Consider the following 16106-nt stretch of genomic DNA (forward strand, 5'->3'; position numbering starts at 1 on the left):
GGTGTAATTCACTAGCCAAATGTCATTAATTGTGGAAGATATGTTTTGGGCGCTGTGTGCACATGCAACATAGTGGCTACCGTGTCTCGTAGACCACTGACAACTAACATTAGCTAGCAAGCTAGCGTGAACAGGCCGTCGTTCAAGTCAACTGTCTCGTTTGGCGCCGCATAATATTGCGACCTCTTACGCCTTTAGACCGGTACGAATGTGTATATCACTTTCTAGTCAGTCACGGTGTGGACAAGACAACATGACTAGCAAAATGATGTGTGAAACCGCAGCGTTTACCTTGGTTTATTAGGTTGTCAGGGCGCGCGGATCTTTCTTTCCAAGGATCCTGAACACCTCTCGTCGTCGATGGCGTCACGCGCCGAGATAACGTAAAGAACGTAAAGACTGAGGTACGCGGGCAACTTTTTTGAGGACCGGCGGGTATGCGAAATGTGTTTTGCCTCAACCGTGTCTAATTTGCAATACACAATTGGTCAAAATGACCCAGGGCTAAACTAGATATTTGAAATGTTATCATTCATAGTTTATAAGGACATTTCAGACCCATGTGTAATAACTACAGCGCGATTGAAATAGTAGAACCATCCAGAATAATATAAAATTCACGAATAAAATATAATAACAAAAAAATCATTTGTGTAATAAACGCCATCAATCTTTGAAATTAGGCCGGAAAGTATTATATATGCATGTACTGTGCCGCATGCTGAAGTATTCCAGTACGATTTTTGGAATTGTTGTGCCATGCAGCGCTCCCCTGTGGCCAACGAGTGGAGACTCGACAAATCAAGATATGCAATAGTATATACAGTATGCGTTAATGGATGTCGTATCATCAAATAGAATCTGCATCTTAAATAAAATATTTCATATGTATCTGGTTAACATTTTGTGCACACACAACTTTAAACTTTTCCTTTATCAAATGAGGTGTGGGTGCTCGAGGTGATCTATTTAAGGTACATAGTAATAATAATAATAATAATAATAATAATAATAATAATAATAATAATAATAATAATAATACTCTATATATTTAACTGTTAGAATGACGTAACGTCTGCAAAACTCCGATACGTAAACATTTTCATATAATAAGTATAATTAAATAATATAAGTGTATATTTGCGCTGGGCCAAACAGCTTGTACATAGTAATCGCTGATTGGTGCGTTTTTAGGAAACGGAGGACACGTCATATCCGGCTATTTTGTAACAGGAAGTAGTGTGAAGGTTGACCATTGTGGATGCTAAAATGGGTGTTAAAATAGAGATGTTTCGGGTAAGTGAGTATGATAATAAACATTAAGTATTAGTTGCATTTTTTTGGGGTCTTAGTTCCGTACATTGTTGGATTCATCGTTAATGAAGGATATTGGTGTAATTATACCTTACATTCTTTAGCATAATGTGTGCTGTGGTTGTGGTATACTTGAAACGTTTTGCAATCTCCCCGACCAGTCAACATTGTTTTTATTTTAAACAGATGGTGCTGTATTTGTCATTTCCCGTTACCATGTTTTGGATATCAAACCAGGCTGAATACTTTGAAGAATATATAGTCAAGAGAAAGGTATGTGAGGTTTTCTCAATAGTAGGCTAACTGTTACTCTTCATTGTTCATTAAATGTTGAGATGCCTTTTCTGACTGAAACCAGTAATCACACAGACACACACATGACACGATGGTTCAATCTGTAAATTGTCTCCATCTCTCCTCTCTGTCCTTCCGTTATTTACCATGTGTGTAACCTCCAGAGAGAAATTTTTCCACCCGACGAGAAAATGCACGTAAGTGACAGTCTGGTTTGTTCTCAATGTTTGTATTTATTTTTGTCCGGACTAAACCCATTACTCAGGAGGAATTTTTACTAGTCAAACATTTTATAGTTGAGCTGGATGAATCTAAAGCTTTTCTATTGACAATGGTTATTCTTATTGTTTTAACAAGAAAACAAATGTATAATGTAAACAAACAATATTGATTTGAACTTTCATCCATTACACTCTGATATAACCAAGCAATTCATCAGAGATTTGACTATGCCTATACTTAAAAGTAAAGAATAATATATTTTTAATGCGCATTACACATTTGTTATTGTTTATTTTTTAAGGCCTCACTGCACAGTAATGTGTCTTTTTTCTTCTTCTTTTAACAGAGAAAAGAGTTGGAGGAATTTAAAGAAAGAATGCGGAACCGTAAGGAGAAACGCTTATTGAAAGAAATGGCTTTGGAGTCACAAAACTAAGGACAAACAACAACCTGGAAAGAGTTTTATTTCATTCAGAAGAAAACTGTTTTCCATTTGGATTTGGATACCATTTGGCCTGGACCCCAAGCTTTTCCGATCAACAGACGCTTTAATAAAATGTATTTTGAATTGCAAATTATGTTCTTGATATTTTGACCGTGTTGCACTTTCGAGAAATGCTGACATCATTGTCCTTCATAATATCTATTTCCATCAGATTCAACAATATTTATTTATTCAAGTATGCATAATTGTTCTTTAATGATTGTTTTTGATGCTGTCTTGATAAAGTTCAATGTAATACGATTTTTCCATGAACGTTTTATTTTTACATCTTTAAGAAATGAAAATTAAAGGATTCTTTTGTAAATGTGTGTATGTGTTTTGGACACCACATGTTTTATTAGAAAGATACTTTCTACCACTGAAGTTGGTTTTCGATTGATCATTTTCGCTCACGAAAGATGAAGTATGTAAAATCTCTTTATTTTTTGTTTTGGATCTTTTCATATGGATTCTATTCTATTGAAATTACCTGAGGAGTCACAAATTAAGTCTTATGACTTAACACAACGTTATTTGGGACAAAAAGTCTTCTGTCTCATGCATGTTTCGGGTGTCTTATGGACCAACAACAATAACAGCCTTAACAATTTGTGTCAACAGAGTTTACTTTCTCAATAACAAGCAATATAGATAGCCATGTTTGCCATTTACCTCTGTTAAATCCAAATGAGGAATGAAGGTGCTTTTTTGTGATAAGATGTGATTTTTGTTTTTAAAAGCAATTATAATCGATATGGGTTGATATAATCAGTTTTATCTTGATAAAAATATAAATTAAACACGGTTTTAAAACCCAGTGTAGTTTATTGCTTTGATCTGTACAAATTGAAAAGAAAATTGTAAAAATGTATTTGATGCCATTGATAAATGAGCCCGATTGAACATTGATTCAATGCACAAGCGACCGAGTTTTACTCTGTGTTGCAAATGTATTGCACTTCATGCATGTAAGTCTTCCTGTACTACTTGGGTACATAGATAGGGGAGGCTGGGGGTGTATTGTTGGAGGTGGGGTGTTGGGAGTAGTTTACATGTTTTTATGGAAACCTATCCAGGGTCAATGAGTCAGGTTGAAAACAATAATTATTTTATTATTGTAGTGAACATTGTAAACAGCCAAAGACCCAAACACCAAACAAAGTAAAATTAACCCTACATTGCATTGCAAGAACAAGATTCATAAATGCATAATTTTATTCATTTTATTTTTTCTATAACCAATATTGAGTCAACTTTTGATCTTGACATGCGGTGCACCTGTTAGATATAGATTGTAATGCTAAAACGAAACACTGGGTGATAATGTTTCCTTTTCAAAACCTGCTTTGGACGACCAGGAAAATACTAACAACACGGAAGTAACAGGTTAGCAACACGCAAGAGGCTACGATGGCACCGAGTGGGTTGAAGGCGATAGTTGGAGAAAGTAAGCCCTTTTCTTAATTTCTGTGTCATTATATATATTTAGATGTGAAGAGAACTCAACACTGACTAACACGAGTTGTCAAATGCCCAGTTATGAGAGTGTCTGCTTATGTTATTAGCTATTTGTTTAGGATTTTACATCTCTATTGATAGGTCGCCTGAGAGGATTTCTTCAACCCCTAGTTCCTAGTAACTAACATCATCGCTCATTAAAGGCAACCATCAAAGTTTTGATAATAATTTTGTTAAATACGGTATCTAGTACGTTGTCTACTAATCCTTCTATTAATACGAGGGGTTAATGCAACTATATATATAGGCCTATTAAACAGTGGCTAAACGGTCTATTGCTACGAGGAAGTGAAATCGAGAATCGTGTCATGAGATTTGACTTTTTTGTTAATTTTCCGGGGATTTAACAGAGGGATTACTAGAAAATGTAGATTGTTTGAATTAATGAGGTTTATTTCAGATCCAACTATGATGTATCATTTGTACTGAGTTAAATTTGTCTTAAAATGACATTGTATCCCCTTTTCATGTAGGTTGTTTTTCTGTTGCTCATATTTCCTTACAAGTTAACCAATATAAATTAAAGTAACCAGATAATTAACTTGTTTATTAATCTACAGTATTATAATACTTATAAACTGTAATCATAAGCAGTTACAGCCAAGTCTCTATTGGCTAACATCAAGTCCAATTCTTTAAAAGGCAACCTGGCAACTAAACTGTAGTTCTTCATTTGTTATTACACCACACTCTTGCCATACAGCAAAGTCATGGTGGTAATCTGCCTCAAATCTTTCAAACACACTTTTCATACGTAGATACGAAATGGTTACAAAGTTGTTGGTTTTGGGTTGAGAGTTGAAGCGAAATGCAAGATGCATAACACCTTGACATCTGGCCTTAATATGTAGCCTATATAATTATTTAGGCATCTTTTCTTGTTGCAAGAGACCATTAAGATGTGGCAAAGTCGCATAAGGATGTCAGTATTCTTAACCATACATCTATGTGTTTATCTGCAGAGATCTTAAATGGAGTCATCAAGAGCGTAAAGAAGGATGGAGAATGGAAGGTGAGAACTACTCGACAGTAAGAGAACAACATCACTTTAGCTTTCTCGTATGCATGTTTTAACCTTTTATTTCAAATGTATGGTTCCTCAGGTCCTCATTGTGGATCACATCAGTATGCGCATTTTATCATCATGCTGCAAAATGTCTGATATTTTGGCAGAGGGGGTTACCAGTAAGTGACCTGTTAAATTATATATCCCACAAATAGGATAAATATAAGACTGTAATTATTAAACAGCTACAGTGGCAAATTATATATCCCACAAATAGGATAAATATAAGACTGTAATTATTAAACAGCTACAGTGGCAAATTATATATCCCACAAATAGGATAAATATAAGACTGTAATTATTAAACAGCTACAGTGGCAGTCTGATCAATGTGTAGACATTCTACTCGTGTAAGAGCGAATGTTTTCAATAAGTTATCCTGGGCAACCTGGTTGTGATGAAATTGAGGCATAAAGCCTAAACATGTAGAATACACATGTGGTTGTATGCCTGTATACTCAAGCCTCATATTAATACAATGATCCACCCTTCACCTTTCAGTCGTAGAGGATATCAGCAAACGCAGGGAGCCCATTTCCAGTCTGGAGGCCATCTATCTCATCTCACCAGTGGAGAAGGTCAGTGTTCCAACTTTATTGTAGTCACGATCCAATTCCTGTGTCTTTTGCGTTGGTACAAGTATACTATATATTATAGAATCTAAGCTACAATATTTAACAAATTGACAAATTGACATGCTGTGTCATCAGAGATGGAGGAAACAGGCCAAATTGAAATAGTGTACCTTTACTCCGAAGTTCTCTAAATCTTCCTATCCCTTTCTCTTTTTGTCTATCGCAGTCTGTTGAAGCTCTGATCAAGGACTTCAAAGAAACTGCTTTCACCTACAAAGCAGCACACATCTTCTTCACCGACAGTAAGATGATTTGATGTTCTCCATATCTTTAAGGTTCGAAATAACCTTTTCTAAATGTCTTTCTCTTCCCTGCTTCATAGATTGTCCAGATAGTCTCTTTGCTCAAATCGGGAAATCCAGAATTGCCAAGTTTGTGAAGACATTGAAGGAGATCAACGTGGCCTTCCTGCCCTACGAGTCTCAGGTTCAGGGTCTTCCTCTTAAACTCGCTGCTTCCATTTCTCCAAGACCGCGCCAAATACGGTTTTTGGGGGTTTTCACCAAAACTCAACCCGTTAACCCTACATGTCTCTCTTCAACCCACCACCACAGGTGTTCTCCATGGATGACCCCACCTCCATGCACCGCTTCTACAGCCCTGAGTCGTCTGGAGGCAAGGACAAGATGCTGGAGGGTCTGGCCGAGCAGATCGCCACCCTCTGCGACACGCTGAAGGAGTACCCTGCCGTCCGCTATCGCAGGTACCAGAGCACTGTGCTAGGGCTGGGGGATTAACCGAATTTAGCGTCAAACGATCACAAAACTAATGTAATCGAGTTTTCGATATGTATATATATTTTTAATTTATGTTTATTAAATGCTTTTACCAGCTGGATACATATCTGTTCATTATTTTAGATTTGAAAATTGTCTATTTGACCATTTTGTGTATTCTTTTTAAGGCGAAATTTCAAAGTTCTCAATTACAAAGTGTTTTTTGGGAGAGACATGCTGAATAAATACATCATGTTTTCAAACTCAAAAATAATTGTTTGAATAATCGTGATTTCAATATAATCGTGAATATGATCTTTTTCATAATCAAGTAGCCCTACACTGCGCAGGAAAAACCTGTATTTATCGTATTCTTCATTCAACTACCGAAACCCTGCAATCAGACCTACAATAATTAGCGATAAGAGAAAATGAAAATACTTTTGAGACCTGCGTACATCTGTCATTGTTGACGCACATGTGTATCAGCAGCTGTCTTTGAGGAGCATAAAAATGTAATCAAAGCCAAAAATGGAATGTCGTAGGGCAAGGTTTTTTTCCCGACACCCATGCCTTTTCCTGCCGTTGTCGACATGACATCATTGACTAGCACAACTGGCGGGATCACGGTTTCGAAAGATTGTACTGCGAAAGGCATGTTAACCTTCCACCTAAAAAAAACACAAAAAAATAACGATTCCACAGTTGACTAGCGCGACTCCGCCCAGTCTCAAATTGAATTGTCATAACACACCGTGTGTTTAATTCTCTGGCGTGGCTGACGGTTATTGTTCCCATTATCTATGCTAGTGGCCCCCAGGTGAACGCTAAACTGGCTGAGGAGGTTTACCAGCAACTCAACGCCCATAAAGCCGACAACCCCAGCATGGGAGAGGTGAGGAGAGAGTGTGGAACTGCCAAGCCCAGTTAACACATTATCCTGTTGCTACTGCAACAAAAGTTATTGTCTCTCTGATAAAACCCAGAGCAACCTTCAGCTCGGCTAAGCTTGAGAAGCGCTGTACTTCACACATTTCTTGGTGTTTATGGGGCAATTTTGGGGCTTTCTTCTTGTTAATCATTTTTTCCCTTTGTGCTTGACTCTGCTGTTTCTTTCACTATTTTTCTTCCATTCTTCCTTAGCTGACATTTCCTTGCGTCTGAGACTGGTCTGAAAGGCATGTATTGCGATTCACATTTACAGTTCCTAATGTACATAGAGGAGTTGGACGTATTAGAACTGGCCCCCTCTTGAGTTCTCTTAAAAGGTCCTGTTTTAATATTAAATTTGTTTCTCATCTGAGAAAATATTTATCAATCTTTAAACATGCATGATACATTTTAACAAAATGATGACCCATTCTTGGATATCGAAATAACAGACTAATGTGGATTTAACAAACCAAATCGATCCACTGGAGAAAACTCATCTTCCTGATAAAAATGTCCTTGCATACTGCAATGAGTTATTTTAAGATGCCAGGTAAAAATCAAAACATAATTCATTATGCATTTAGCAATAATTGAGCTCTCTTTTGGCTTTGGTTTATGTATTTATTTTCTTCTTCTCTTACTGTTCTTCTGGCATTTCAAAGCAATTCACATAAAATTACACATAAGTCCCCCACCACTCATTGTCACGTTATATTATTTTACTGAACAACGTTGCCTGTCTTTAGGGTGCAGATAAGGCCCGATCCCAGCTACTGATCGTAGACCGAGGATATGACCCCATCACACCCATTCTGCACGAGATGACCTTCCAGGCCATGGTCTACGATTTGCTGGACATAAAGCAAGACATCTACAAGTGAGTGCTATGCCTATAAATACAATGTGCAGCTGATAAATCAAATAGGAATACTTGAGCAGGAAATTCTAGTAGGTAGGTTTATCTTTCAACTCCTGGCCGAAAGGTTTTGTGTTCGATTCGCGCGGTCCACTTTATACCTTTTAGGCTTCCATGTGCAAGATGCTTTCCCTTGCCTGCTTATTATATGAATGCATAAATAATGCTTACGTTTCTTTAGATTAAAGGGTCTGCTAAAAAGAAATGTATTCCTGTATTCAAACATTTGATGTGCTGCATGTTCAAGGTTTCAAACCACTGGAATTGGAGAAAGTAAAGAGAGAGAGGTTCTCTTGGATGAGGATGATGAGCTTTGGGTTCAGCTCCGACACATGCACATTGCCGATGTCACCAAGTAAGTGTGTCACCTGGTGGTAGGTCGGCAGTGCGCAGAGGCCTTCTGCTCTGTGCACTTTGGCTCACTGAATAGTAAATCGTTTTATAAGCGTGGCTTGTGTTGTGCCTGTAGATGGAGTCTTGTAGGGTATTTGTTTTTGTGAGTAGCGTGTTGTATGTATGAGTCCATTCGTTTTTGACATTAACGTTCCGGATGCCAACTCAAATCGTCAACGTTTTGAAAAGGTGGTGAGTCATTATTTAATATGTATGAGTGCATTACTTCAAGTACTTCACAATCCAAGGGGGTGTTTTGTAAATTAATGTCGTCCTTTTTGCAGGAAGGTGACTGAACTGCTGCGTACTTTCTGTGAGAGTAAAAGGATGTCCACTGATAATGTGAGTAATGAACACTGTGGGAGCCATTGTCCTTGCAGCGTTAAGTGGCCTGTGGCTGGGCATGGTGTTGTGGTCACCCACCATTAAATGTCTTTTGTACTTTTAGGCCAACATCAAAGATCTCTCCCAGATGCTGAAGAAAATGCCACAATACCAAAAAGAGCTCAGCTTGGTGAGTGTTGGCACATTTATTGAAGTTAAAGATTAAATAAAAAATTAAATAAAAGCATGAGAAATTGTTTGAAATTATGGAATTTCCCCCCAAATATGAATCAAATTACTTTTAACTATTCTTTATGTTGCACTCATCAATGTGATGTGTTTAATTGTCACAGTTACAGTCGTGGCCACTTACCAACATCTGTACCTTTTACTCCAACCTCTTTCATTTATACTGTATGTCTTAATGCTTTCCCTTTTTTATATTTACAGTACAGTACTCACTTGCATCTCGCTGATGCCTGCATGAAGAAGTACAAGCAATCTCTGGAAAAACTTTGTGAGGTGGAACAGGTCTGTGGAACAGGTCTCTTTAATTGAACACTCTTTAGAAGCAGACTCTATACCTCACTCTCATACAACCGTCGAGTCGTCATTAAGTCTATAACACAATGTTCACAGAGTCTCTTTGAGAGAGTTTCTGTCATGGAATGACAACTGCTCACTGCAACAGCATAGCAGACGTACCACTCCATTAATGCATTAACTCTATTAGCTCCCCTGGGAAACGTGCATTGGCTATCGACCCACTGTAGTTGTGCATAATGGGGGGGAGTTTTAATCGTGACGGCGTTGAAAGACGAGACCTTCCATTTCCTTTTGCATATGCGGCGATACACTGTAATCTGATGCGTCAATCCAATCCAAGGCAAAAAATGCGACGGCCCAAAAAATTGCAGCATTTTAACATGTCCCCCAAACAATGTCTGTGCTACCGTAACTCAGACGCTTTTTAAGCAAACAAGTGTCTGACAGGTCAGACACTAAAAAGCGACCCAGGAGCACGGTGTGACTTTTATTTAATAGGAGCGTTAATCGGGACACTTGCATAAACCGTTCACTCTGCGTTGCTAATGCACCGGTGGCGTAGTTGAGAGCTGTTTCTGTAATCCCATTGGGAGGGGGGGGGTTGTGTTGGCTCTGAAACGGAAATCTTAAGCAAGCCAGTCACCACCACTCTACCCTCAGCGGTATAAATGTCCTCCATTGTATGGTTCATGCAAGTACAAAGAAGGCTTTGTGAATGTGACACTATAGGTGATAAAAAAAAGTTATGGCCGTAGACATTGATGGCTTGTTTCCAGCGCTAGTGAATTTCAAATGTGAAAGAGCAAGGTTTGTTGGTCACTGGCTAAGCCTAATGGAGAATAGGGATTAAGGAATACTTGGAATACAGATTTTTTTAGGAAGGGCAAAGCTCCTAGTGTTTGGACGGGGATCCGACAACCAAGGTGGCATTTATAAAAGCTTTTAAAGACTGTAGGAAGCCCATATCGCTGAGTGGTTTTGAAACATTTTGATGGTTATATCTCGCTGCTGTAATATAATGTTTTACATCTCACCACAAAGAAGAATGGCTCACTTGTGCATTTGAAATGTTTTAAAATGTACCTTTTCATACATGCCCATGCTACAGTTAAGTAGGTTTCCACATCAAGACTCAATAGAAAACAAACTTCACGAAACTGAGTGACGTATTTCTGGGATCATGGAGTGATCATCGGGTGTGTATCATTAAATATCGGGTGAAGGAACATTGTCTTTCGTGACGCATTTCTAAGATAAACAAGATATTAGGGTGTGGCTGACTCCAGGAAGGATGTGGGAGGGATGTGCCCTGATCCGTGACGCCGTGGCTTAATTATAGCAGGAGTATACTTCAGTTATAAAGGTATTCGTCACACACCCCTAGAGAAAAGTAGATGCCATGTTTCATGTTGACTTAATCTGAATCAGAAGTTATTGGCAAGTTGGTAAGCGAAACAAGGAATCTGTCTTGGTTTTTCAAAAGTAAACCTTTTTGAATGTATTTATACAAATATCTTAAGAAGGGCAAAGCTCCTGGTGTTTGTAAAGGGAGCTCAAACAACCTGGGGGGCATTTATAAAAGCTATTGAAGACTGTAAGAAGCCCATATTGCTGATTGGTTTTGATACATTTTGATGGTTACATTTTTTAAATTAATCTTTTACATCTAAAATATGAAGTTAGCAAATGACCCTTGGTATTGGCCGAAATAGTGTCACTGTGAGTAACGTCTTTGCATTGAACCCTATGACGGTTACTAATGGTGACACTCCACCAAAGGACCTGGCCATGGGCTCCGATGCAGAGGGGCAGCCCCTGAGGGACGCCATGAAGAGCATCGTCCCCGTGCTGCTCGACAACGACATCGAGGCCTACGACAAGATCCGCATCATCCTGCTGTACATCTTCCACAAGAAAAAGGGTGGGTTCAATGACCATCAGCCGTCCATTCGACTGCTCACGAAACCTGCTCCCAAAAAAACACTTCACTTGATGGGCAGGTGTTTTAAAATGGAGAGAATCTGCTGTCAATTAATCAAGGCAGGTCTGTTTTCCGACATCGTCTATTAGAGTTGTTTCGCACCTTGTTCCTTGCAGGCATTGCTGATGAGAACCTCACCAAGCTCATTCAGCACGCCAACATACAGGCGGACAGCAACATCATCACCAACCTGCAGCACCTGGGCTGTAACATCATAGCCGGGGTAGGCCTCTCCACCGCAGCCCTGAGACAACTCCTCCTCCCGCTGCCCCGTGCACACCATGAAGCTATTTGCTATGCAAATGTCTTGTTGTTCCCCATCAGGGCGCCAACGCAGGACAAGCCCAGCCTGAGAGGAAAGAGCGAACAGAGTCGACCTACCAGCTCTCCCGATGGACTCCGGTCCTCAAAGACATCATGGAGGTAGTGCGAACCTGCAACCGCATGCCAATATGTGCAGCCACGTGGGCAGCGTAAGAGTAGAATCATGAGGAGTGAGGCATCCAATGCAAAAATGTGCTCCAGCAGGGATTTTCAAATTGCCTCAAGACATCTCTTCCTTCTGCATACTCAAAGGAACATCTTAAGCGTGGAGTACCAAAGGCATTAGTTGTGGGGAATATATATATTTTTTTATTCTTGCATTCACATATAAAAACGAATGCACTCTTTTAATTAATATTGGAAGAATGTGCCGAACTTTGATTGTCTGTGTTGTCACCTCTGACATTCTTTGTGTGTCTTTGTGTGTGTTTGGGCACAGAATGCCCTGGAGGACAAGCTGGACAGAAAACTGTGGCCTTTTGTCTCCGATCCAGCGCCAATCAACACGACGCAGACTGCAGTGAGGTGGGTGCTGTGCTATGGTACATATTGAAGATCCCCCGCCCCTACACCCTTACCTGACCAGGTGCTGGTTCAAATTACATGGAAATAGATTTGAAGACATTGAAGTACACCTTTCATGATGACACTGTATGATGGTAAACAATAAAACTTCCAGATTATAATTTTGTTTACTATTTCTATATTTATGTGTTGTTGACTTTTTTTCTCATGAATGGAGCTTGAGGTCTAAAGATCCAATAAGACCAGTTTACCGGGTTCATTACAGCGCTTCATAATCCCAGGGAACTTCCGACCACATTCGAGGGTTTACACAAACCACATTTAAGAGCCTGTGTCAAAACATAATCTGCATTCACTAATGGACAATTTATTTGTCTCCCTTCCTGTGTGGTCAAGCACTTGATGGTCTGGTCTGGGTCTGAGTATTAATTAATGTCACTTTATCCTGCTGACACCAGATGTCGATGTGTTTCTATATATAGAGCACACTGCAGACCATTTGCGAGACTCCACGATACTTCCTGTACTCTTAATCTATGCAACATTGACATTGATGAAATAACATCCTCTTTCGACGTAACCGTGGCATTTCACTGAAGATTGTGGTCTTTTCAGTATGGTATGGTTTACAACTTCAACATGTTGTACTTCTTAATTTTTCAGACTTACTTTATGATATGACTCCAATGAACAATGTTAAATAATGATTGCCCAGCCCAAGTGGCAATTGTAAGTCACTAAATGACTGCAGACTATGCCTATCACAATGCCTATCAGCTCGTCGATCACGTGTATCTGATGTTGGACTGTGGCTTTGGTTAAAGTGGCCGCTGGATGACTGAACTCTGTATATATTAAAACTGTATATTTTGCGTACATGTCTTTGTTTTTTTGAATAGCAGTGCACGATTCGGGCACTGGCACAAAAACAAATCTCCGACGGAGTACCGCTCCGGGCCACGTCTCATCGTCTTCGTGATTGGTGGGGTGACACATTCTGAGATGCGCTCGGCCTATGAGGTCACTCGAGCCACCGACGGAAAATGGGAAGTCCTGATTGGTAGGTTTCGTTTTGTTAACAAAGTGGGCACCCCTTGCCTGGTTACAGAACCCTCATTTACATGTATATTTGGAAACAGTTTATTTTCGACCTTCTACGATTTTGACTGTATGCTTTGATTGCTCTCCGGTTTTCTTTGGATAAAATGGTCTACTTCACTGATTCTCACCTGGTAGGTCGCAAGACTCGTGAATGGCAAGTGGGTCATGCTGGCTTTTTAAGTGTGTCGCAGAGCATTTGCAAAACCTTCATTTTTAGAAAGAAACCCATTGATTAACCAATGTTTCAATGTTAATTCATTTTTCAATGGCTTGTTTTTACGTTATTGAATTTAGCCCTGATTCTTGCATCTTTTTGTTCGGTTATTGTTTTTAACAGTACACAAAGGCATTGTTGATCCATATTTTGCTTGTCAATAATTGAACGTCATGAATGAATGGCTGAATTGGTAGCCTTGCAGATAGGTTCCAGGCACTTGGTTAAGGGATCCACTTTTGACCATGTAAAGTTAACATATTTTTCTTGTGTTTTCTTTGACAGGGTCATCTCACATCCTGACACCGACAAGCTTCCTGAACGACGTGAAGAGTCTAGACAAAGTGCTTAATCCGGATTTTTAAGGGAGATCCTTTGCAGAGGGGGCAGATTGGGATAGAGATATATTTAACTTGTGCTGATGAGGGATGCTGGTCCATTGTCACTGGATTTGCGGTGTATGTGTACTCACCCAGGTAGTGAAAGATATAATCACTGGAAGGATATGTATACATTTTTTGTGTGTGCAATGCTCAATTTGAAATAGATTATGTATATACTACCATTTGGTTTCACATCATAGCCAAAGTATTTAATTTAAATAGATTGTATTTACTGTACCCGATGATTGTATCCTATACTGTAATTATTTCAAATTATTTTTGTTGTAATGAAATCATATATTTGCGGTCTTAGCACCGAATAATTTAAAAAGTAATCTTAGAGTTACCTTTGAAAACAAAGTCTCATTGTCTAATTCTACTGTCCCTCCTTGATGCCACTTTCAAAGTTGCTTCTCAAAAGTTTATTTTGAAATCAAGCACTTTTCTCATGTACCTTTTTAGAGTAAGATTTTGAGTGTGGTGGGTCTCTGTGTCTTTGTTCTATGTAAAAATAAAAAAGTTATACTATGTTAGTATTAGTAAGTATGTCTATACTTCTATTTTCTAGCCTAAAACTTTACTGACCATCATAAAAAGTAAACGGGACAGAGATAATCCAATGATACTGCAACATATAAAATCACTACTCGCTTTGGTTCCCTTAATTAGGGGTCCCTATGGTTTCTGTAACAAAAATGTTTTTCCCTCAAATTCTGTAAAGGTCATATTGCAGCCTATACCGTAAATCGAAATTTTTTGAAATTTGTGGTACTGCACCCAAAGGTGGCACTATTGTAAAAAATCATGAATTAGGTTTATTTCTCCTCACCAGATTAACCTGGACTCAAAATTCTTTCATAATATTAATCTCTAGAATCAGATGCATCTATAAAACCCGAGTTTTATGCCCTAAAGATTTTTACTTTTCCCACAATTTCATAACATAATTGTAAAATAATAATAATAAAAAGAATCCAAACATGATAAAAATATTCACAGGCTACAAAAATAATAAATTAACCAAAATCGCCACATAAAATCTTAAGACCAAGCCTCACAAAAATCTTGAAACAGAATTTGTTTTATTTAGTTTGATTTGAGAAATATTGGCCAATAAAGTTGGAGCAGTAAGCCCATTTTTTTCTTATATGACCATTTTGTTATTGTATAAAAATAACGCGACTATTATTAGGTGGATACCAATACCCCCTACTACCCATAAACCCAAATTGTGGCACTGCACCCAAAGGTGGCGCTATTTAAAAATAAATAAATATGAACTAGCCTTATTTCTCCTTACTGGACTCAAAATGCTTTCATCATATTAATCTCTAAAATCAGATGCATCTTTTTCACCCTGGTCTTCTGGTCTAAAAATGTTTACTTTTCCCACAATTTCATAGAAAAGCCAAACGTCCACAGTCTCAAACCATTTTGCCTATAGGACCATTTTGTTATTGTATAAAGACCATACTTCGATCATTAGGTGGATACCATTAACAGTGCAAATTTACTATTTTAAGAAAGCCCTTAATTCTCTTGTGAAATGTGTGCTTGGAGTTTTCTTGATGTGTGCTTATCAATCGACATTTTCACCATGTGAATGAGGCTTTATGCAGTTCAGGAATGTCAGTGGCTCAACGGTATAATGCCTTGTACTGGGGATCCTTAGGTTGAGAGTCTCGAATCCTGATTAGAGCATTATGAACAAACTGAACATGACATTCTGTTATTGCCACTCATTTAAGAAAAACAACATTGAACAGCACCTGAAATTCATCAAGCAATCAACATTCTGGCTCATTAGTTTCCAAATAGACACAGTATGGCATTAAGGGGAACTTCTTCGTTAACCATTTTTCCTTCATAATTAACTCTGTCATATTGAAATTTCTTCCGTTAGTGTTCTTGACTACAAAGGTTTAATTTCCCGAGAATTTCAAAGATTTTTCAGGTATATGCTTTTAAGAAAGCCCTTAATTCACTTGAGAAATGTGTGCTTGCAGTTTTCTGGATGTTGTATGCTTATCAATAGACATTTTGACCATGTGAATGAGGCTGCAGTTCACGTTTATCAGTGGCTCAATGGGATAATGCCTTGTACAGGTGATCCTTAGGTTGAGAGTTTGAATCCCGATTATGGCATGACATTCGGCCATTGCTTTGCAGCTCACCTGAAAGCCGAGGCACAGTATTGCATGAAGTGGAACATCTTCA

At 38.6% G+C, this 16106-nt stretch overlaps 3 protein-coding genes across 4 annotated transcripts in view; 2 read left to right on the forward strand and 1 right to left on the reverse strand.

Annotated features, from left to right (window-relative positions):
- brd4 (bromodomain containing 4) overlaps positions 1 to 398 on the reverse strand; it is a 31369-nt gene extending 30971 nt beyond the window's left edge. The window contains exon 1 of the mRNA XM_030377352.1: positions 292 to 398. The gene's annotated coding sequence lies outside the window, so the exon portion shown is untranslated. The remainder of the gene's footprint in view (positions 1 to 291) is intronic.
- Positions 399 to 1186: 788 nt separating this feature from the next.
- pet100 (PET100 cytochrome c oxidase chaperone) lies at positions 1187 to 2643 on the forward strand. The gene is made up of 4 exons (XM_030377394.1): positions 1187 to 1296; positions 1501 to 1587; positions 1773 to 1805; positions 2177 to 2643. Exons 1-4 carry the CDS (start codon positions 1270 to 1272, stop codon positions 2264 to 2266), a joined length of 237 nt encoding a protein of 78 aa, XP_030233254.1. The 5' UTR covers positions 1187 to 1269; the 3' UTR covers positions 2267 to 2643.
- Positions 2644 to 3645: 1002 nt separating this feature from the next.
- stxbp2 (syntaxin binding protein 2) lies at positions 3646 to 14425 on the forward strand. Of its 2 annotated transcripts, none has more exons than XM_030350079.1 (19): positions 3646 to 3761; positions 4795 to 4844; positions 4936 to 5017; positions 5400 to 5476; positions 5700 to 5775; positions 5856 to 5959; positions 6088 to 6236; positions 7060 to 7144; positions 7929 to 8059; positions 8346 to 8453; positions 8776 to 8833; positions 8940 to 9005; positions 9266 to 9346; positions 11141 to 11282; positions 11459 to 11565; positions 11667 to 11765; positions 12106 to 12191; positions 13091 to 13251; positions 13792 to 14425. In XM_030350079.1, the coding sequence occupies exons 1-19, from the start codon at positions 3725 to 3727 to the stop codon at positions 13869 to 13871; spliced, it is 1779 nt and encodes a 592-aa protein (XP_030205939.1). In that variant the 5' UTR covers positions 3646 to 3724; the 3' UTR covers positions 13872 to 14425. The 2 variants fall into 2 exon arrangements, with proteins under 2 accessions (XP_030205939.1, XP_030205948.1); XM_030350088.1 differs by having other exon boundaries at positions 13094 to 13251.
- The last annotated feature ends 1681 nt before the right edge of the window (positions 14426 to 16106 follow it).

Source organism: Gadus morhua, chromosome 2, assembly GCF_902167405.1.
Source record: "Gadus morhua chromosome 2, gadMor3.0, whole genome shotgun sequence".
NCBI lineage: Eukaryota > Metazoa > Chordata > Actinopteri > Gadiformes > Gadidae > Gadus > Gadus morhua.